This window comes from Papio anubis, chromosome 3 (genome assembly GCF_008728515.1).
Source record: "Papio anubis isolate 15944 chromosome 3, Panubis1.0, whole genome shotgun sequence".
NCBI lineage: Eukaryota > Metazoa > Chordata > Mammalia > Primates > Cercopithecidae > Papio > Papio anubis.
Window position 1 is genome coordinate 31,108,372 of NC_044978.1, and position 23,991 is coordinate 31,132,362.

A 23,991-nucleotide genomic window follows, 5' to 3' on the forward strand; every position below is an offset into this window, starting at 1 on the left:
CCTATGAAATTTACTGTTTAGTTGATGATGCTTTTCTAAACTGATTGGCATGTAAGCATTTACAATTTTTCTTTAAATCAGCTGTCAAGAGGCAATTAGGTGTCTGCAGTGAATGTTAAGTACCACTAGACATCCTTTAAATTTTGTTTGTAGATGACATATAAGATTTTTTATTTATTTATTTATTTATTTATTTAGTTAGTTAGTTAGTTAGTTAGTTAGTTAGTTAGTTATTTTGAGACAGAGTCTAGCCCTGTCGCCCAGGCCAGGGTGCAATCTTGGCTCAGTGCAATCTCCACTTCCCAGGTTCAAGCCATCTTCCCATCTCAGCCTCCCAAACAGCTGGGACTAGAGGCACACACGACCACAGCAGGTTAATTTTTGTATTTTTGTAGAGACAGGGTTTTGCCATATCGCCCAGGCTGGTCTTGAAATCCTGAGCTCAAGTGATCTGGCCACCTTAGCCTCCCAAAAGTGCTGGAACTACAGACATAAGTCACCATGTCTGGCCCCAGGTTTTTTTTTTTTTAACTCTTTGCTTTCATCTTGGCCCTCTCTCTTCTTTGAATACTTGTAATCTTATCTTAGTCATTTTTTTAAATAGAAAAGAGCAAACAGTCATTTTCTTAGGTTTAGAAATCCTTATTTTATAAGAAAACTGGCCTAGCTAATCTAAATTGCACATTTCAGAAATATGGTACATGTGCTGTCGTGCTTTTTTTTTTTTTTTTTTTTTTTGCCTATTTTTACATAAATAATTAGCCAAACTTTAGAACCTACTCTAAAAAATCTAGACAGAGCTTCACTGGGATTTTACAGGAATTATACTGAAGGTTATTGGAGAGAACTGCCTAATTATAACAGTGAGGTGTTCCATCAGAAATGTGGTGAGTCTCCCATATTTTTCTGATCTTCTATGTCCTCTAGTAAATGTTTGTAGCAAAGTAAAATACAGTATTTTAAAAATCTGGCACATTACTTGTTAATTCTTTAATTAGATTTATGTAATTTTTGTGGTTACTATTAATAGCATTTATTTTCCTCTTTTTAACTGGTTTTTGGTGACAATATTGGAAGGCAATTGATTTCATATTTATTTTATATCTCAAGCCTTACTGAATGATCTTATTGGATCTTAAATTTTTCAGTTGATTCTTTAAAATTTTTATTTTAATTTTTAATTTTTGTCACCAATAAATTGAAATCACAATGCTTACATTTTTAAAAAATGTAATCTGCAAATGATAATCTTCTCATTCCTTTTCCTATATTTATTCATTTCATTTCTTATTCATGTGTTTCCAAACTAGCTAGATCTACAGAAAATATTGTATAATAGTATGGAGAAATCTTTGACTTCCAATATACAGAGAACTCTTACGTTTCACGAAACTCAGGTATATAATTGCTATTTTGTTTTGATAGACATACTGTATAAAAAAACAGCATGGTAACAGGCGGCTATTGCCATTTCCTTTTCAAATGCAAATGATGGGAATTTAAAATTGCATTCATCAAATAGTTCTAGTATAAAAAAACTTCCTTTTATTTCTAGCTTATTAAGGGGTTAGTATAGTATTATCATGTCCTTTTCTTATTTGATATGGTAGATTAAATGAGATTAATTAATTTACATATTATGAACAATCCTTGCATTCCTGAATTAAACCCTATTGGGTCATAGTATATTAATCTTAAAACTTACTTTCCTATTTGATCTGAGGTGTCTTTTTAAAGATGTCTTTACCAAAAACAAAACAAAACATTCCTCACTGTTTTTCAGTACTCCTTTAAATAAAGGACTGTAAAGAATTAATACTAGACTTTTTGGTTAGGGATTCTCTCTTTGAACAGGGTTCTTATATGTAGTTAACAGGATTTTCAATTCAGTATTATCACTGTAGTCAAGACCAAAATAATTTTCAAATGCTTTAATATAAGTCTGTACTTGTATTACAGACTTATAAAATATGTACTTCTTTATACCTATAATTACTGATAAACTGTGATCACTAATTTGTGATTTTCTAAGGCTTCAGCATCTTACATGAGATAATAACCAATTCGTTAATGTAAACAAATCATTTTTTGTGAGGTAGATGAAATATGTGTAGAGAGATTTACAACATATTTTGGGCACAGAGTTACTTTTTGTAGAACGAAACTCCGACTACAATAAATGAGAAATGTTCATGAAAGTAACTTACCGGTTTATAAATGTTTCAAGTTGTTCTTAGGTATTTAAAAAAATAAAAATTCTGATCACAGTCCACATATTTTTGAAACAAATTTATTTTTTAAATCTGCGAATGTTAATTGTATTATCAAATAATGGATTTTAAATCAAAATATTTCATTTACAATGATTGAAATGATGTTTTAAATCTAAAATTGAATAATCATTTTAAAGATCAGGTAGAAGTACATTCACTTTATGGTTCTTAGAGATTAGCAACATTAATCTCCTTAGAACCAGGAATTATTTGCTACTACAACTGCATATTAAGACAAGTCTATGATGCCTTGACAGGGGGAAAGGTCTTTGGATCAATATTGTCTTTAATAAAAATTCTTAGAAAAGAATAACAGAATTTTATTTGCATATATTCCTCAACTGAAGACTTTTTCTACAAGTAAAGGTAACTGGGAAAAGTTCTAAAGCAATTTTTTAGAAAAAGTTTAAACATTTTAAAATATTTAAATTGTTAAGGAGACAGGGTCTCACTATGTTGCCCAGGCTGGATTTGAACTCCTAGGCTCAAGTGATCCTCCTACATAGTTGGACTACAGGTAGATGCCACCATGCCTGGCTAGAAGGGGAGAAGTTCTCTGATTTTGTGTTTTCTTATTATTTCTTTCTTTTTCTTTTTTTGAAGAGACAGGGTTTCACTCAGCTGTCCAGATTGCAGTGTAGTGGTATGATCATGGCTTGCTGCAGCCTTGACCTCCTGAACCCAAGCAATCCTCCCTCCTTAGCCTCCTGAGTGGCTGTGACTACAAGTGTTCACCACCACACCTGGCTAATTTTTAAATCATTTATGTAGAGATAGGGGTTTCGCTATGTTGCCTAGGCTGGTCTCAAACTCCTGGACTCAAGCAATCCTCCCACAAGTGCTGGGATTACAGGTATGAGCCACTGCTCCTAACCTGTTTTATTTTTCTATCGACAGTTTGGGCTAGGTTATATGACCCTCACCCCCAAAATTAACTGAGCATTTATTGTGTTCTTGGTAGTGTTCTTAGCACTTTACTCATATTCTCACAGCTCTCTTGATTGGTTATCCCCATTTTCAGATAACGACTATATGCACAGAGAGGTTAAGAAACTTGGCCAATGTCACACAGCTAGTATGTGACAGAGCCAGGATTTGAACCCAGTTGGACTCCTGAGACTATACCTTTTGTTGTTGTTGTTGTTATTGCCCAGACTGGCCTCAAACTCCTGGGCTCAAGTGATGCTGCTGCCTCAGCCTCCTGAGTAGTTGGGACTATAGATGCATGTCACCATGCTTGGCAAAGTGATTTTTAAAGAAAACACACACACGCACGCACGCACACACACACACACACACTTTTACTAGAACTATTTGATGAATGCAATTTTAAATTCCCATCATTTGCATTTGAAAAGGAAATGGCAATAGCTGCCTGTTACCATGCTGTTTTCTTACAAAATTGCTGGTTTGACATGGAGGCCTTTGGGAGAGTAGGAACCAATATAAACATCTATTCCCAAGGACGATCTACCTCAGGGGATACTTTAACCTTTAGGATAAAAAAAAAAAAATCTTTCATCTTGTTTATCTACCGTATTTTAAACAAATTTCCCACTCTCATATTTCATTGGGTTATTTAAAATCACTTCAGGGAAATTTAAGTCGACGACAGCATTTTTCCATTGGAGATGGGGTGGAGAGAGACACGATGTTATAATAATAATTATAATTATCATAGCTCTAGTATTTTCTTTCCTAATTAGGCATTATCACATTCTGAACGTTTTACCTGTCAGATCCATTCATGGGCTGTCTGCCCTGGACCTGGGTACCACAGGCAGTTTTCAGAAAATAATGCAAACATAATATTAAATACTTTACTTACCTGCACGCATTCCCATTTTCTTTTCTTTTTTGAGATGGAGTTTTGCTCTGTTGCCCAGACTGGAGTGCAGTGGTGCGATCTTGGCTCACTGCAACCTCTGCCTCCTGGGTTCAAGTGATTCTCCTGCCTCAACCTCCCAAGTAGCTATGATTACAGGCACACACCACCACACCCAGCTAATTTTTTGTATTTTTAGTAGAGACAGGATTTCACCATCTTGGCCAGGCTGGTCTTGAACTCCTAACCTCGTGATCCACCTGCCTCAGCCTCCCAAAGTGGCAGGATTACAGGCGTGAGCCACCGCGCCTGGCCTACCCCATTCCCATTTTCTAAGTCTGCCCTTTCTCGTACATACCTTTATTTCCTTAAACATGAAGACGCCCCACATTGCAGCTATAAATCCTGGACCCTTAAATAAAAATATAAACTTTAATTAAATTGGATATTTACCTATGACTAGATTCTATATAAATATAGTAAGTTAAAGACAATATAAAAATGTTTTCAGGGAAATCTACCCATAATATCAACCCTAACTCCACACTAAGCTAAACATTAGGTGATACTAAGTAAAAAAATGAAGACTTTTTTTCATTTTCTTTTCTTCATGGTCTTCATTTTTATTATTTTGATGATACTATAATATTTTGTGCCACATAATACTTTAATATGTTTGACATAAATTATTTTTATAAGCACATAGCTTATTTTTTCCATTGGCCTAGTTCCTTAGGACAGTAGAAATGGGATTAATAAGAAAAAGTGTGCACAAGCTTCTAACTTTCTTTGGCATGAGATAATCTCATAACTGAAGAAATTTTGGCATATTATTTTTGGCCTAACAAATAATGTACATGTGGAAGTAGCTCGTGCTTTAAAAAAAATTTTTAACTGATATTACTGCAGAGCAATCAAGTCTGGCTAGCATTAAACACCAACGAATGCTAAAAAAAAGGTTTATGGGAAGGTTAAAATAAACATGTAAGGAAAAACAACAGGAGTTTCTGGGCAGGAGACAAAGAAAAGAATGAAATAACATAGGACAGAGGAAGTGAGAACAAACAGGTAAAGAGAAGGAATGATTCTGCAATTTATAAACTTTAAGCTATTCAAGTTTAGTGGTAATTCTTCTTAGCTGAGAAGAAGAAAATTGGAATGTGGGTTAATTGTGGTCTTTGTAGAGAAGGTGTATTGTATTAGCATTTTTATGGTTGCTCTTCAAACCCCGAGAAACTCTGGAAGAGTTTCAAATAGATTCCAAAATGTTTTTCCCCTATCACTACTCCAACTGTCTAAAGAACTGAGTCAACGAAGTTTGATTCCACTCTTGGTATGTAAGTGAAGCAAAAGAATACACTCCTCTCGTTTATCAGTATCTGGAAAGTCAACACCAAAAGAGCCAGAGAAATAGGTCAAAGGAACTGCCTTTTATCAATGATTTAAGTTCCTAAGCCTCAAAATCCAAATCAAACAAGAAGCATATGGGTCTTTTAGGCAACCCCACACTAACTTTCAGCAGAATAGGAGGAAACAACAGAACAGGATACCATATGAATGTTATGCTAATCAATCAATAATTTTTAATCTGAAAATCCATTTCCCTTCAGAGAACATGGTACAGGACAATATCACGGGGTATCATTGACCTTTGAAGATTCTTGTTTGATGGTTTTCTAAATATGAGTTTAGGCACGGCCTAAGAGTTATTGTGAGTGATGTGGTTATAGGAAGGGTGCTTTGGTAAAAGTAATGCAAGCGTAGGTCAAGGTATGTACTGACTCTTTGATTCAGGCCACGGAGAGCCAAATAGGAAGGATATCTTAATAGGAGATACAACAGTTGGTAATTTGGATTATATATTTTCCTTTTGTAAATTAATGTATGTTAGGTGTAAATCAGCTTTTGAAAACAAAGTGAACTCGCTCCTATCTTGAGAAGAAGCTGATTCAGTTTAGAATTATCAAGGAAGACGTGGAGCAGCTCCTGCTAGGTTACTTTTTTCTTTCTTTCTTTTTTCTTTTGGCTTTTTAATGGAATGTTATTTGCTAATAAAGAAAATGGATACTACTTTCAGGAAACTCAGTTCTAGTTACCACCGGATATATAACTATGGGAATATGTATACCTGGGAAGAAAAGCACTGCTGGGATATTAAAAATGTATTCTGATAAAATTGATTGACCATATTCATAATCGTTGAAACTAGGTGATAGGTTAGTTTGACATTTTATGTTTAAAAAAGTTTTAAAAATCTAGCCCTTCCAAAAAAATAAAATGATGAAGACTGTAAGATTGTTGAGGGTAGGGACTAAATCTTTTCTGTCTGTAAATAAGGTTGTTCTTGGATAAAGTGACTAAAATAAAACCAAGCAAAGGCCTGGTAGCAATAGGGACCTACTCCCTCACCAACTCCAAATACCTGTCCTTCCCAGATAACAAGCACCAAGCGCACAAGGTAAGAAAGTTACACGTGGTGAGTGAGAAGGCTCTGCTTCCATTACAGTTTTTCAAGAATAATCTCTGTGATGGGCAGGTCGCTGAAAGCCACAGTGACCACTCTCACTGATCCTCTGCCCACACCCACCTACTTCAGTGGTTTATTTCCTTTGAATTAGCCTTTCATTTTGTCCTCAGTCTTTATTCTAACTCAAAACAAGAAACGATGGTAGAAAAACCAACTCTCTACTATAAAAGTTTTGTGACGGATATCGTTTATTTGTTTTTCAATGTTGCCTTTAAGAGATCCCATATGATAAATTCTACTAAGAATTCAATGCAGAAAAGAAATAATTGGTCTGTTCTGAGGAAATAATATGCTGCTAATAATAAGAATTACTTACCCCATTGCATTATCCTTTTGAAAACACTACGTAAAGTTTAATGTTTAATGACAGCAACTATTTGCCATTTACACTATTTGCTCCCTTTCTTGTCTTTACCACGGTTTTATTTTTTATTTGTGTTTGTATTTCTATTTGTCTGTGTGGCTTAATTGCATCTGTGTATTTTAGAAAAAATTGCCTCAAAACCTTCTTGGAGAACTCACATCTGCTCAATACTATAATTTGAGTAAAAGAAAAAAAATCACTATCATATGATAAAGATAAAAGCTTACATTTGTTGTAAATAATGGCTTGTTCTATTTTAATAAATATTATTCCCCCTTATGTAGTGGAATTTAATATTTTCAAATAACATTTGCATCTATAGCCAAGGGACACATCATACTGTATACTTTACAAATTTGCTTTTATGCATTTAACAGGTAAACTGTATACCCACTGCCTGTCACTTCTAACATTAAGTGTCCTTGAAATAAGGAGGAACACATCCCTTGTTGGAAAGAGTTTGGGTCCTTTGCCATTTCGATTGTGAAGAGTTTAGACCTACAGAAATTCTTCATAACTTGCTAGATTTTCCCTCAGCAGGATTAAAAATGTTAAAATGTAAGTTCTTTAAATTTTAAAGAAAAAACCCTTTATTATTTGAATTTAGTTGCATTTGAAGGTTAACTATTTTACAGAGTAGAACTGTCAAAATATACTGTTTGATACCCAGGGTTTATATCAAATTTTATCAATGGTTTTTAGACTAGATATTATTTCTAAAAATCAGTTTTCTAGCTTTACACAGGTATGCAAACACTAAAATGTTTTAGATAAATTTTGTTAGTGATGATGATCTTGGAAGCAGGGGATGCAGTTGAATGCTGGTTAGCAATCTACAATATCTAGGATAGACCTAAGAGCCCAACATGAAAGCAGTTCCTATATATATATATATCAGTCCTAGTACCTTAGTGAACCTGAAACAAATTCTAAATTAGATTCCATGCTGATGGCAGAAAGTAGCACTGTGTACTGGGAACCCTGGACTTAAAAGTCTTCAGATTTTCCCTAGCTATGTGACTTCAGATATATTCTTAGCTATTGCCTCAATTTTCTCATCTTCAAAATGGGAATAATCTTATGAGTACTTATTTTGCCTACGTAAAAAAAAGTTTCTCTATTATCTATGTTTTATATCATTGGCACCAAAAAAATGGATGAAGCAAATTGTATTAAGTATGCTGTAATAAGTGGTATCATCCAGAGACAACACCTTGCTTTAGCACTTTCAGAAAGTTTTGCTTAAAAACAGTGAAGTATCAGGAGGCTGAGGCAGGAGAATGGCATGAACCCAGGAGGCAGAGCTTGCAGTGAACCGAGATCGTGCCACTGCACTCCAGCGTGGGCAAAAACAAAACAAAACAAAACAAACAAAAAAACACACGCGCGCACACACACACACACACACAAGAAAAACACAGTGAAGTACCATAGGAAGAGGTGTCTGAAGTACTTTCAATCTCACAAAATTGTCAAGACATTGATGTGGTAATAGGCATAAAATCATTTTTTATATTTATCAACTTTTATATAAGGAGAGAATAATAGTTATAAATAGCAAATTACAATGTCTCTAAAATGACATTAGATAAACCAATCAAACCAAAAACTGCAAGGATATTAAAGATTAAGGATTAATAGCCCTGCTAAAATGAGGTGAGAAATATTCCTTAGCAATCAAGCACATGAAGATTCAAGAGGGTCAGTTTGTCTATCCGAATCCATTAATTGCACTCCTAAAAAATCAAACTCCATGACAGTCTTTAGCGATGCCCTAACAGTGCTTCAGAAAAATCGGGATTACATTTATAAAATGAAAATTTGGAGAAACAGTTCAGTTACTTACAGCAGTGATTATTGGAAAACTGACCACAGCACTCAAAGAGTGATTTGCTATGAACCAACAGCAGGTAGCTATTGCCCAAAGTACTCCTGACAGGAATCCTGAAACACAAAGACAACACACATTTGCAGACCATGTTCCCCTCCTGAAGAACTCACACTTAAGCTACAACAGGAATATCAAAGTGCACATATAAATACATTCCGATCAATGTTTTTTGAGCTGTGTTTTATTGTTATTTTAGAACCAGGTAATTTCTCTACTCTTGCCTGCTATGGGTAGAGTGATCGATGCTTTCACATTATCGGTATTAAAGTATCCATAGTAGTCAAAGAGGTAGAGATTGGGTGGTGAAAAGGGGCCTAGGGGACATACTGAACCCGAACATTCTCTGCAAATATCATTTACTGTAAACCATAGATATTAATAAAGTGAATCAGAGTGATGCTACGGCAAAGAAAACAAAACAAAACAAACAAACAAAAACCCTATAGTATTTAAGTAAAAATACCAGCTAAAATTTTCACAGTACTTTAGCTAGGCATTCAGTAAAGTATTCTAGCATTTTGTATATGGTGGCATTCTTTAGCATAAATCTGTTAGGCATTCAGAATAAGTCTCTGACTTATGCTTTATTTTTGCCTTTAAAAATTTTTACTTGTGGACCTACATTCCAAATTGAATTATAATAAACTCCTAAATGAGATTTTTTTTAAAAAAACAATCAATGCCTAATGAATTAAGTCCAAAAGCATGTATGTTTAACATATGTCTTTTTTGAAGTCATCACAATCTCTTCTTACATTTTGTAGAAACTATTTTCCCAAGTTACTGCATATTCCTATTTGTTGATATATGAACCCTCAGATAGTGAAAAAGAAATAGTAAAGAATGATGATCAATACAGAAGATGTTTGGCACAGGAAAATATCTTATTAATAGATTTATTGTTTAAGTTTTAGGTTCTGTAATAATGGCCAACATTTCATATTCAGTTTCAAGGATTTAAAATGCTTCATATTTGGTGGTGAACTGGGCAAAAGTAATTAGGGGGAATGAACACACACACACACACACACACACAAACACACCACACAAACACACAGAGGATGGCTTTGTTTCCAGAAGAAACTTATTGAAGTTAAATGAGTTGTAGATGATACTTTCACATAGTAAGATCTGTAGTACATATTCTTACCTGGTAGGACTGCTTCAGGATATAGTTTAGGACTATTTTTCATGGCTATGCAGTAGGCCAGAAAGTAGACAGTACTTGTAAGAAAGATGCCACTGAAGTGTGCAAAAACATAGTCTAAATCTGAAAATAGAGATTAAAAACTCTCAAACACCATTTTCATCATTCCAGATATATTTAGATTTCTGAAAATAAACTCACCAAAATTAACCTTAAAGGTAAAGAAACCATATCAGGCTGGGCGCAGTGGCTCACACCTGTAATCCTAGGACTTTGGGAGGCTGAGGTGGGTGGATCATGAGGTCAGGAGATCAAGACCATCCTGGTTAACACAGTGAAACCTCACCTCTACTAAAAACACAAAAAATTAGCCTTGTGTGGTGGTGGGAGCCTGTAGTCCCAGCTATTCGGGAGGCTGAGGCAGGAGAATGGCGTGAACCCGGGAGGCAGAGCTTGCAATGAGCAGAGATCATGCCACTGAACTCCAGCCTGGGCGACAGAGCGAGGCTCCGTCTCAAAAAAAAAAAAAAAAAAAACAAACCCAAAAAACCATTAATTATATTTAATCATCCTAGTTTTCTATATGCTGTTCATATAGAATTTTAATTAATATATTTAAAATCTAAATACATTAAGTAGTAAATTTGTTACTATAATCAAAACTAAAGGCTAGTTTTTATGATCATCTGGTAAAGCTAAATAAGAAACACTGAATTATGTAACTATGATGTTAATACCTCCCTTTTAAATAGGCATTCAGGCCTAATTTTACTAATGACAATAGAAATTATAGCAAATCCTCAGGTTGACCACAGTGAGGATGTGAATGAAAAAAATTGGGGGTGCTAATTTTATAGGATCCATCAATCTGGAGACCAGCATCTCTGTTGCAGATGACAGCTGTACAGAAGGCTATTCAGGAAGTTAATCCAGAGAGGGTTTTATTCAATTGTTGATTATAAACCTAAGTACATGGGGGAGTTAATATCACATGATGGTGGCCCAATCTCGGAAAAATTCCAACTCCACTGACTGTTTAAGCAGATGGGACTGTGGCCACACAGATGGGTGCACTACAGGTTCTTGGCTGGGAAAGCCATGTTGGACTCAATGTTTCTGTCCCCTAAAATTTTGACAAAGATGAGTGGCCATGTTTAGGAAGTAAAGCTTAACAGACAGAGAGTTTGTCTGTTGCTCTAAGTCTTAAATCCTACTTCTGGATCATGTAAGGGCAATACATCTGTATACGGACCACCACAAAGGAAAGCAAAATACAGTGATTAAAAGCATGGACCATCTGGGTACAAATCCTCATTTCAATACTCACTAACTTTGGGGCTTGGACAAATCATCTCATGTCTGTGTCTTAATTTTCTCCATTGTAAAACTAAGATAATAAGGGTATTAGTTGCTATGAGAATTAACCGAGTATTTATAAAATACTTAGGACAGACCACATACTACATATATGTTGTTAAATAAATGAAATAAAAAATAATCCCCCCTAATTTTTTTTGAATAAACTGGGATAAAGTGTCCCCATCACATTACATTCAGAGTTGTCACAAGCAAGACCCCTAAGAAGCCATTGTTCTCTTTGTGTAGAGATTGTTGAGGACATTGTTTATTATGTCCCTGTACCAAGAACATCTGTGCTCCTGAACAATTAGTTTTTTTTTATCTTGTGCTCATTGAATCATGAGGCTGATCTGATTTCCCTTGTGCCTACAAGGACTCTAAGAGCCAAATTTACGCCTCCTTTCTAGCAAGTATGCAAATATAGTACAAGGATTTTAGACTCATTTCTGGTTCCTTTTATACACCCACTCTTGTTTTTCTTTCTTTAGTGAGACCTTATTTTATCCTATGTTATTCTATTTTTGTTAGTTTTTATCTTTTTGTAAAAATGCAAAAAAGTATTTGTGTAAAATTTTAACAAAAGAAAGAAATCAATAAAAGGTTTGAATAATATACATGGGGATAACTACAAAAAGGAAGACGGAAACTATGGCATCTACTCAGTCTATCTTTTCTGTTAAAGTTGAGTTCAAATCTGAACTTCTTTAATAATTATTCCCCCATGAATTTTGCCCTCCAAATTCTCCTTTATCTGAACAGAGGTCACATTAATTTTCTGTGCCATCTGATTTAGAACTTTACTTTATGAATAATCTTATTCTCTTATCATTTCATAGATGTAAGTCATGCTGCAACATAATCAGAGGATCCCCAAAGTAAACACTCATTCATCTCCTTTTGAACCTGTACAAGGCTATTGCATATAGTATTGAGTTTACTCCTGGGAGATTAATTCTATCAATGGAAACTCAGAGATTAACAGGAAACATTACGCTGGGCCTTCCAGTGCACGACTCTGTGCTTGAAAAATAATATCCTCTGACCATATAGGCTATACATTAACCTTTACCTGATTTTAAAGTACTATGCACTATACTTTAGCCTTTTTAAAAGAGCAGAAGTGTACATATTTTCCCAGAGATCATCTAACTGAAACATAATTTCCAAATCTTACTGGAAAGTCAGAAGCCATGTGTTAAGATCTAAGTAGTTGAAAAGAGTCCTGACTAAAGTTGGTTGCATTTGTATGTTAAAAATCATATGAAAATACTCAATCCTTTATTATTTTTGGTCTTCAGTGCCTTTCTAATTCACCACTTACAATGACAAAGAAAGAGCGAATCGACCCATCAATATTTACTATTATCACAATTCTTTTTATATTCATACAAATATATATTAATAAAGTAAGATAACTTTTTATTCTCACCATATTGGCTTGCCCCTGCATATATACTATCATTTCTTTTGCTGTGGTCCTTGATATAGATGATTGGCACAAATGTAGATCCATAGAGTACTCCAGATATCACTGCAAGACTGCAGCCCCTTACAAAACAAATAAATCACTATTAATCTTGGCCCAAAACAATATTTCTCACAAACGCACAAACGGAATCATAAACATGCTTCAAAAGGCAAATCACAAACAGGCAAAAAGCACCCATTTATCTCAAGCTCTGTGACTGACAGAAGTCACAGAAATACCCTGCACTATTAAAATGGCATCAGGTCTAGGAGGACAGCTTCAGTCTACCAGTGTCTAATTTTAGAAGTACATGATTTATAGAAATTAAAATGGATTATAAATTGTTATTACATGGATGAGAATATTGCTACAGTTATATTGTATGGTCTACATAAATAAACTTGGCACTCTAATTAAATTGAGATATCTATATACTGACACCATGCTTTATGCTTTTTTAAAAATTTTAACAGGCCATACTATCCAGCACAGAACTAGGACAGACTAAGTACTAAATGCATGTTTGTTGAAAACAGCTATTGAAATCCATGAACTTGCCTATGCCTTAGTTGACAATGCCATGGTCAAGAGGAAGTGCTGATTTAATTAAATAATCTGGGTATTTCAGACAAAACATTCCTTTTTATAAAAAGAAAATGTTTCATTTTCAGCACTGGAGTCAGAATTGGGCCGTATCTGCATGAAGCAAGCATTTCCAATGATTGTAGGGGGAGGTGATTCATATTTTGGAACAGTTCCTTGAAGTTAACACAAAGGATGATGACAGAAGACAGAAAACAGGCCAGGCGTGGTGGCTTTCGCCTGTAATCCCAGCACTTTGCCACTGCACTCCAGCCCAGACGACAGAGTGAGACCTTGTCTCTAAAAAAAAAAAAAAAAATCACACAAAAAACCCTCCAAACAGAAAACAGTTGTAGGCAAAAACAATTCCCTCCAAAGCTTAAAAACTAACTTAGTCAATTTAAACAGTGCTATAAGTAATATGAGCCTGTACAAACTCACAAGACCACCTTAGCAACATGTTCTACTCATAGCGGAAATCCTTGTGTCACGTGAGGTCTGGACTTCATAGCCATGGAGCATCCCAAACACAGAGAAGACTTTAGGCCTAGCTAATTACAAGACAACTAACAATATTTTTCTTAACAAATATCTTAATGAAGGGGAGGCTTTTGTGAAAATTTTTTCTGTTTGAAAGATTGGTTTTATTCTGATGCAAAACCAGCAACATATTTATTTCTTTCAAAGGTGGTTACTTTTTCATTCATTCAAATTATTCAAATATGTATTACCTACTATGTGTCAGGTGCTGCTCTTTCCCCTGTAAAGACAGTATATACACTATCAAAAAGAAGGTTTTCTATTCTTGAGTCAAAAGGTGCCACCACATGAAGTTTAAAGCAGCCATCAAATGTAAAATGCAAGCTATAGACTAGTGTGTATTTTCATATTTATTTGGAAGTCCAAAAACCAAAACAGAACAATGACCAAAAAAAAAAAAAAAAACACAAAACACTATAAAGTAGAGGGGCTGATGTTGAGCCCAACTCTCGAGTCCTTATGGAGATGGGGGAGTAGGACCCACACGGACACAGAATATTCCACTATATTTGACAATGAATGTCTGGAATTATGTAACTGTCTAAATACAGGAGTGTGGGGATTCCCAGAGCAGGGTGGACATCCCGGGTGGTGCAGTGCTAGACAAGCTTATTGCCTAATCTGATTGTGACTGCTGAGAGCAGGTTGGTCACAATACTACCTCTTTTACTTTAGCTACATAAGTCATGCAAAATTAGGTTGCTTTTATTATCTACTTATCATTTGGAGAGAAATGCAATGATTTAGTAATTACTCAAAGCAGTTGAGCTCAAGGGCATCTGTACCTAAAATTCAGCAGGGGACAAACAAAACCTCGCCGCATGGAGATAGAAGTCAAAGCTTGCATTACTATTTTCTTCTTGAACTGAGATGAACATTACTTCATGCTGGTAATCACTGCTTTAACCAAATATGAAGCAGCATAATAGAGCAAAGAAGTAACTTCTCCTTACACTATGCGGTAGTGTACTGTAGAAAGTTTATCCACCCAGGAACAGGGGTCTTGAGTTTTGTTGATCACCTATGGAAAACATTGACCCAAATTAAAACAAAAAGAGCATTCAATTGATAATCACACTGGTAATAATATTTCTAGTGTTTTTCTCTTCTCTTTCAAACATGCTTTAAAATATAATACACATGTCACCTATGTATTCTGATATCTCTAAACTCAACTATTTATAATTCTTTCCTCTTTCATTTAGGATGACTTGGCAGTTGGCAAGTCCTCCATTTCAAATTCTCACATTTAATATGTGACTGTTGTGATACACCTATAAAAACTAATAAAACTTATTCACTCATGTTTCATTTGCATATTTTAATGGTCTGTATAATCTGTAAGGAAATTAGACTGTCCTCCTATGGAACGCTTAAGATCAATGAGCATTTCTTATACTGATTTTCTTTTACCTAATTAGTTAATAAAATATTCCAAGCCATGTTTCAATATGAGGCTGATATTCTAAGTCAGGAAAAATTATGAGCAAATTCATATTTCTACTATGGAATTACAGTATCCCTCCCTTATCTGTAGTTTCGCTTTCTGTGGTTTCAGTTACCCGCTGTCAACAGTAGTCCAAAGATATTAAATGAAAAATTCTGGAAATGAATATTTCGTAAGTTTTCAATTGCACACTGTTCTGAATAGTGTGATGAAACCCTGCATCGTCCCTCTCCATCTCACCTGGAATGTGAAGGAGTCCTATGTCCAGCCTATCCATACTGTATACACTGCCTGCCCCCCAGTCACTTAGTAGCTGTCTTAGTGATCAGATACAAAGAAATAGTATGTATAGGGTTTGGTACTATCTGTGGTTTCAGGCATTCCTTGGGTGTCTTGGAACATATCCCCTGTGGATAAGGGGAGTGTATTATAATACTGCCTCTTAGCTTAAGTGTTCTTTTTTTCTTTTCTTTTCTTTTTTTTGTTTTGAGATGGAGTTTCACTCCTGTTGCCCAGGCTGGAGTGCAATGGTGTGATCTTGACTCACTGCAACTCCTCCTTTCAGGTTCAAGTGATTCTCCTGCCTCAGCCTCTCAAGTAGCTGGGATTATAGGTGCCTGTCACCACACACAGCTCTTTTTTTTTTTTTTTTTTTTTTATTTTTAGTAGAGATAGAGTTTCACCATGTTGAACAGGCTGGTCTTGAACTCCTGACCTCAGGTGATCTGCCCACCTTGGCCTCCCACAGTGCTGGGATTATGGGCATAAGCCACCATGCCTGGCCAGCTGAAGTATTCTTGATAATATACTCTTACTGTTTTTGTAAGAGACAAGAAAATAGGTCTGAATTCTTTGTTATGTGCTAAGTCAAGTTTTCCTTTGGCAATAACGGTTTCTTTCACCATAAGGAGCTCATGATACGTGTTTGTGTACCCATCAATCATGCTGTTTATGGATCTTTAAACTTATTGCCTAGAAAAATCTCAGGCAGTTAACCTACTGTGTATCTTTTACCAAAATGCATTTGTTTTATTATTTTCTTCCATTGTTTTGGAGGATGGTTGGGCAGGAGGTGTCTGGATCCCTGAGGCAGGCAAGGAACCCTTTCCCAAAGCCAAATCCTCCCTTCTCCATGAAACATTTCCCTGATTAGAGATGCCTGTGGATTAATAAGCCTCTTCTCTTTATACTTAAGCTAATTACTATTCAACTTTAGCATCAATTTAACTAAGGCTTTAGTTGATAAAAGTTTTGATAGGGGAAGAAGGAAAGGAGAAAAGATTAATTTTGAAGATAAGCACCCTGTGAAGGGGCAATACCCCATTGGGGGTGAGGAGCGCTGGATTCAGAGGGCAGCTGGATAGCACTGGCCCAGGGCAGACAGGAGAGATTTCTTGAGATGAGAAGGATTAGGGCCTGGGTTCATGGCAATGGGGCTTTGCCCTGAAGTCACTTTTGTATATGCAGCTGCTGACACTTGTGCTTTATCAGGTCCCTTTAAAAAGTTGCTCCTATTTCACTCAGATTTACTATTCCAGACTAATTCAGATTCTTCAAGGTCAAAACAGTGACTCTATCATATTTTCTGTTTTTCACTTTGGGTAGAATGGGTTACCAATTCCTACTCTCACACGACTTCACTTACCTTTCATGGGCTTCCTATGGTCTATTCTGCCCTGGACCAACTTCCAAACCTCCTTCCGCCTCCTTTCTAAAGTTACTTTCACATTCCTCTGCAGTATTTAGGGTTCCTCTATTGTATGAATCTTTAAATTATTACAAAACATGGGGAGATATATATATATATCACCTAGTAGAGATCTGTTAATCAAAATAAATAAACCTGTGTGCTAGCTGAGACGCTCAACTGTGGAAATACTGATTGATTGATACATAGACCTAGCCACAATAAATAAGCTTAGATATTTTACATAGCCAGGAGTGATGAACAAATACCACTTTTTCATCTGTGTTTACAATTTATGTATTTTCCATTTATCTTAATTTTATGTTTCAAATCAAGTTGTCTCTCATACTATACTCACAGGCTCTGTTATTAATGGAGTGGTATCCACGGAACACGTGTTATTTGGTATTTCACTTTTGATGAACAAAAATATGAAAGCACTGCAAGGAAAATAAAGTTTAGTGATATTTGTCATAATACTGGTTTATATCAAGCTGCTTGATTTTTAAGAAAAAAACACACATCTTAAATAATCGGATCCTAATGATACAATGATTACTTTCAAATTGCCCCTTCAGTGGTCCTGCTGTTTTGCCAGAACTCCTATTCTCTCAGATGTTTCTCATTTTCCTTAATTACAACAGGCTAAAGGCTAAACTCATAAGCTTTCCTTCCACATCAGATCTTTCCCTTAACTTTGAAATCACATTGTAAAAGAAACGCAAATGAAAACTACATTGTGTCCTTTGTAGGGACATGGATGCAGCTGGAAACCATCATTCTCAGCAAACTATCGCAAGAACAGAAAACCAAACACCGCATGTTCTCACTCATAGGTGGGAACTGAACAATGAGATCACTTGGACTCGGGAAGGGGAACATCATACACCAGGGCCTATCATGGGGAGGGGGGAGGGGGGAGGGATTGCACTGGGAGTTATACCTGATGTAAATGACGAGTTGATGGGTGCTGACGAGTTGATGGGTGCAGCACAGCAACATGGCACAAGTATACATATGTAACAAACCTGCACGTTATGCACATGTACCCTAGAACTTAAAGTATAATAATAATATAAAAAAAACACCAAAAAGTAAAAAAAAGAAAGAAAGAAAGAAAGAAAACTACATTGAAATAATATTTCTTAGCTATTATATTGACCAACTTCAAAAGTTGAACATCCTCAGCTGGACAAACGCTAGGGGACAGATACTCTTAGATACTGCTGGTAGAAGTGCAGAACTGTATGACTCCCACAGAGGAGAATCTGGGGTGATCTACTGAAGCCACCGGTGTGTCCACTCTTCACCTTACCAATCCTGCCCCAGGACCACTCACACAGGTACACGCAAACTCAGGTGAGGTGGCCTACATGGTCATAAAATGGAATACTATGCAGCTGTAAAAATGGAATGATGATGATATCTATGCTCTGATATGGAAAGATCTCCAGGATATAGTTTAAGAGATAAAAACATACATTTAAGTCTAGTGACATTTTTCCCTTTAACATCTCTCTCATAATATGCTATTGATGTCCTGTATCTTTGAAACAAATGCCTCACTTACTCTTGGCTTTTAAGCCTTGCAAATTTGTTAAAATGCGTCAAAAGATTAAATTAACTTGAGAAGATGAACAACATTGGGATACTTTTAACATCTCTTTTGAAATACTTTTAAAATACATTTGCATGGTTCAACATTTCAAACAAAATAAGCTTTGAAAGCATATATGACACTGAAATAGGGTAGGTAGCTAGGTACAGAAGAGTGTCTATCATGTGCTATCTTTTGTGTAAAAATTAAAATGTTCTAGTTAGGTTTATTTGTTCAATCTCCTACTTGCTTTAAAACATGAATAGTTTCCTATTCCTTTCCATATGAGATTTAACTTTCCTTTTTGATTTTTATGGCTCTCTGCATTATGTTCCACTCAACGTATCTCAACATAAATCCTCATATGGGCTTCTATGCCTGACCACTGCCTGCTCCAAGCTCTCTACCAACCCCCTCCCCAATTTTTCACAATGACTTGCACCTGCTTCTCTTTCTTCCCTAGCTGGACACCCTACATACTCTGTGTCCAATCCAAACTACACAAGAGTTGAAGTGTTGAATGTAGTTTAAAAAAAAAAAAACTTTCCCTTGGGCCAGTCCTCACTGAATCTTCCTTTTTGAATCCCCACAACACTAAGAATAGTTACCACACAATCTAGACCATTTGCCACAATGTAATCTTTTTTCTCTAAAGATTTTCTAATTCAATAGAAGCCAGTGTTGGGGTCCAAAAATGATACCCCAAATTACGGCACTTTGGCATGCTGAGTGCTTTGAACTATAGGAGATTGGAAGGCCTTAGAAGCAACCTCAGAAGGCAAGTCTCTCTCTGACTTCCTCACGCCTTGATGGCTTCCACTCACCTTTCTCCCACAAAGCAGACCACAGAAATTAGAATTCCTCTTCTCCAAGATAAGTCATGGACACTAGAATCCCTCTTTCTCAAAGCCAGCCATGAAACCCAGATCAGTTACTCTAACAACTCCCAACCTTCCACTTTCTGTGTAGGAGCTGGCTATACAGAAATTCTCTGACCTACCTTGTCTAGATCATAAGACTCTCATTCCAGAGGGGTCCTGCTGCCTATCAAGGAGGAAGAAATACTACACAAAGAGACCAAGAAGAATCTGAACAGGCAGGTTTCGCTGTGTTTCTCCCCTCAGTCTATTACCATTAGATCACACCCTTTGTGTAATTACATTTCTACATGGCTGTCAAATCTTCACATCTAAGCAGAAAAACAGATGTTTTTTTCCCTGCGTCTTTGGGTCTACAGGTTCCCATGTCATGCAGAACTTTGATTAAATTTTGTTATGTTTTTGTCTCATCAACCTGTCTTTTGTTATAGGAGTGTCAGCCATGACCTTTGTGATAGGGAAGAAAGGTATCACGCCTTTCCAGTCCTACAGTGGAAACCACATATCTCCTTCAGGGTCCTCAAGATATTTAACACGTAGTAAAATTGAATGCATAAAGCCTAATTATATCAGTATATTTAAATGAGTTATATATGTGTGTGTTTTATACGTATTCTATATATATATATATTTGCACACATATATTTGTGTAAATATGTGTGTATTTCTGTGCATGCATATTATATATATATATTTGTAAGGTTAATATTAGACATTAATTGGCATTTTGTCCTCAAAATTATACAATGAAAATCCTCTACTCTGTATAGATCTGTGCATTTTTCTAATAAACAATACAGAATGATATGTTAGAAAATACTTGAAAGCCACAGATAGGGTAGGTGGGACCAAGATGGCCAACTAGCAACAGCAGCAATCAGAGGGTCACATCAAAAAGAATGATAATCAGTGTGTGAATCCTTCACTGGCAACCAAGGTATCCAGATTCTCTCATCAGAACTGACTAGGTGGCTGACGTAATAACGGTCAGGAAGGAAAAGCAGTGTGGTCTAGTGGCCCACCTGAGAGCCACACAGGGCTGCAGGGCCCCCACCCCGCAGCCAAGGAATTGGTGAGTGAGCATGCTACCCAGCTGGGGAAACCATGCTTTTCCATGGAACTGTGCAACCCACAGATTGGAAGATCCTACTTGCAAACCTACGCCACTGGGGCCTAGGGTCCCAACACTGGAGCCATGCGGATTCTCAACAGCCTCTCTGCTAGAATCTGCCTAAGCCTGCTGAGCTCCCATAGGGAGAGGTGACCAGCATCACAGCTGCAGCTACCTGCTGCCTAAACCAACTGAGCTCCTTGGGGAAGGGGCAACAGCCAGCACTGGGACTCATTACTGTCTAACACGCTAAGCTCCCTGGGTGGGGGAAGGGTAGCATCCAGCTCTATAGCTCCAGGCCATGCTTTTTCACTGCTGGAGCCAGGGAGGCTGGAGAGCTTGGTCCCCAAGAAGTGTTCCCCAAAGCCCAGCACACTGGCTGTGGCAGACTGTGGCCAGAGCACCTGTTCAGGCCTCACCCTGACCCATCCTTTCTCACTGGACGGGGCCTCCCTGCAGGAACTCCAACAACTCTAGCCCGAGGCTCAGGGACAGAACCCGAGCCTCCCTGGGCCTCCCTTAGGGGAAGGGTTGGCCACAGTCTCTGCAGACCAGCAGAGTTAGCCTTCCCTCCAGTAGTTCTGAGGAATCTGCACAGACCAGATGAGTGGGTTTCCCCCCAGCGAAGCTCACCCCCTCCAAAAAGGACAGTCAAAGCGCTTCCGTAAATGGATCCTGTTCCCCATGCCACCCAACTGGGTGAAATCCTCTGACAGGGGTTGTCAGACACCCTATATAGGAATGATCCTACTGGCATCGGGTTGGTGCCCCTTGGGGTCAGAGATCCCAGATGAAGGTGAAGGCACCCATCTTTGCTGTTCTTCAGCCTCCTCCAGTGACACCTCTAAGCGCGGGAGCAAACCAGATGAACGGGGCGTGAAGTGAACCCCCAGCAAACCACAGCAGCCCTACAGATGAGTGACCTTGAGAGAAGAGAGACAGACCCTCTCATATTGTTTTATATTGATTTATACTCAGAAAAGGAAAGAGGAGCAAAGCTAAAGGCAGTAGCCCGGCGCCTAGGAACCAGACCCGAAACCAAGGAACCAGACCTGAAACCAGGCCTGGGCCTGCCTGACCTAAGCCTGGCAGTTAAAGATCGACCCCAAGCCTAACTGGTTATGTTGTCTATAGATTCCAGACATTGTATGGAAAGGCATTGTAAAAAATCCCCGTCCTGTTCTGTTTCGTTCTGATTACTGGTGCCTGCAGCCCCCAGTCACACACTCCCTGCTTGCCCAATCGATCATGACCCTCTCACGTGGACCCCCTTAGAGTCGTGAGCCCGTCAAAGGGACAGGAATTGCACACTTGGGGAGCTCAGCTCTTAAGACAGGAGTCTTGCCTGATGCCCTCGGCTGAATAACCACTTCCTTCTTTAACTTGGTGTCTGAGGAGTTTTGTCTGCAGCTCCTCCTGCTACATTTTTTGGTTCCCTGACCGGGAGGCGAGGTGATTGGCAAAAGGTGGAGGCAGCTCCTTAGGTGGCTTAAGCCTGCCCTGTGGAACATCCCTGCGGGGGACTCTGACCAGCCCAAGCAAGGCGGATCCTGAGAGCGCTCCCGGGTAGGCGTTTGCCCCGGTGGTACGCCTCACCAGAGCAGTGTGTGGCAGGCCCCCATGGAGGATCAACGCAGTGGCTGAACACCGGGAAGGAACTGGTACTTGGGGTCCGGACATCTAAAACTTGGTAAGACTGGTCTTTGGAACTTGCCTACTCCGTTTGAGTGGAAGCGTGGCCTGATCACCCATGGCGTGCCTTTATCGGTACTTTGGTTTAGTTTTGGTTTTGACTTGGTTTGAATTGCTTGATAGGACTGGTCTTGGGAACTTGCCCACTCCATTTGAGTGGAAGCGTGGCCTGATCACCCACGGAGTGCCTTTATCAGCACTTTGGTATTGGTTTTGACTTGGTTTGAATTGCTTGACAGGGCTGGTCTTGGGAACTTGCCTACTCCATTTGAGTGCAAGTGTGGCCTGATCACCCATGGTGTGCCTGTATTGGCACTTTGGTTTTTGTTTCTGACTTGACTTGGATTGCTTGATACTTTGTTTTGGTTTTGATCTGGCTTGGATTTCTGGATACTCTGGTTTTGGTTTTGATTTTGGTTTGGTGTAAACTGCAAAAGTGTGTGTGTGTCCTCTTTACCCGTTCTTTGTTTTGTGGTGTGCGTGTGGTGTGAGCGTGATGTTTTGTCTCGAAGAAGCATGGGTCAGGCACAAATAAGCCCACCCTACTAGGAACTATGTTGAAAAATTTCAAGAAAGGATTTAAAGGAGACTATGGAGTATTATGACACCAGGAAAACTTAAAACTTTGTGTAAAGTAGACTGGCCAGCATTAAAGGTAGGCTGGCCATCAGAAGGAAGCCTGGACAGATCCCTTGTTTCAAAGGTATGGCACAAGGTAACCTGTAAATCCAGGGCACCCAGACCAGTTTCTGTACATAGATGCTTGGTTACAGCTGGTTTTAGATCTCTCCACAGTGGTTGAGAGAGCTCCAGCATAAGTGAGAAGAGAGAGAGGAAGAGACAAAGGCAAAAGGAAAGTCAAAGAAAGAGAGACAAAGTCGAAGAGAGAAAGAGAGATATCTACAAGTAGTTAAGAAAAAAAAGTGTACCCTATTCCTTTAAAAGCCAAAGTAAATTTAAAACCTGTAATTGATAATTGAAAGTATTCTCTGTAACCCTGTACTGCTCCAATACCACTTTGTTGTCAGTATAAACAAGGGCGTATCCTGAAAGCACTGAGGCCTTCTTATCAAAAATCCTTAACCCAGTAACCCGCGGATGGCCCAAAAGCATTCAATCTGTAGTGGCAACTGCTTTGTTAACAGAAAAAAAATAAAAATAAATAACTTTTAGGAGAAACCTCATTGTGAGCACACCTCACTAGTTCAGTTCAGAACTATCCTAAATCAAAAAAGCAAAAAAGTAACTTATTAACTCAAAAATCTTAAGGTATGAGGCTATTCTGTTAGGAAAAATAAAAAGCTATCTATACCAATTCTAAATTAATTTGGACAAAACAAGGTCTTATTAATAGCAAAGGACAATTAAAATCCCAAACTTACAAGGTTTTCAACAAAAGTAAGGTTTGCTAAAAGTTAACAGTGTAACATGTATTATACTAACTTCTATTCTTGTGGCCTTAGGCAGTCTAGCTCATAGACATAAAAGAAGCTCACTTTAGAAGATAATAGTTATCATCTCCAAAAAAAATTAAAAAAAAAAAAGGAAAAGAAAAAAAGTGGGGGCGGAATTTATGTAAAAAGAGTATTATATGGTAAATTCT

At 37.5% G+C, this 23,991-nt stretch overlaps 1 protein-coding gene across 11 annotated transcripts in view; it reads right to left on the minus strand.

Moving 5' to 3' along the window:
* TMEM144 (transmembrane protein 144) overlaps positions 1-23,991 on the minus strand; it is an 81,468-nt gene that overhangs the window by 25,442 nt on the left and 32,035 nt on the right. For 10 of the 11 annotated variants that reach the window (XR_002522278.1, XR_002522280.1, XR_004182624.1 and 7 more), the window contains 6 exons: positions 17,469-17,550; positions 14,930-14,997; positions 12,816-12,934; positions 10,031-10,150; positions 8,836-8,933; positions 4,457-4,510 (listed from right to left, as the gene is read on the minus strand). Coding sequence is in view for 4 of the 11 variants with exons in the window: in XM_017959152.2 (XP_017814641.1) it covers positions 4,457-4,510; positions 8,836-8,933; positions 10,031-10,150; positions 12,816-12,934; positions 14,930-14,997; positions 17,469-17,550 (541 nt within the window). In the remaining 7 variants the exon portion in view is untranslated. The remainder of the gene's footprint in view (positions 1-4,456; positions 4,511-8,835; positions 8,934-10,030; positions 10,151-12,815; positions 12,935-14,929; positions 14,998-17,468; positions 17,551-23,991) is intronic. The other variant, XM_021938896.1, reaches the window with a different exon arrangement.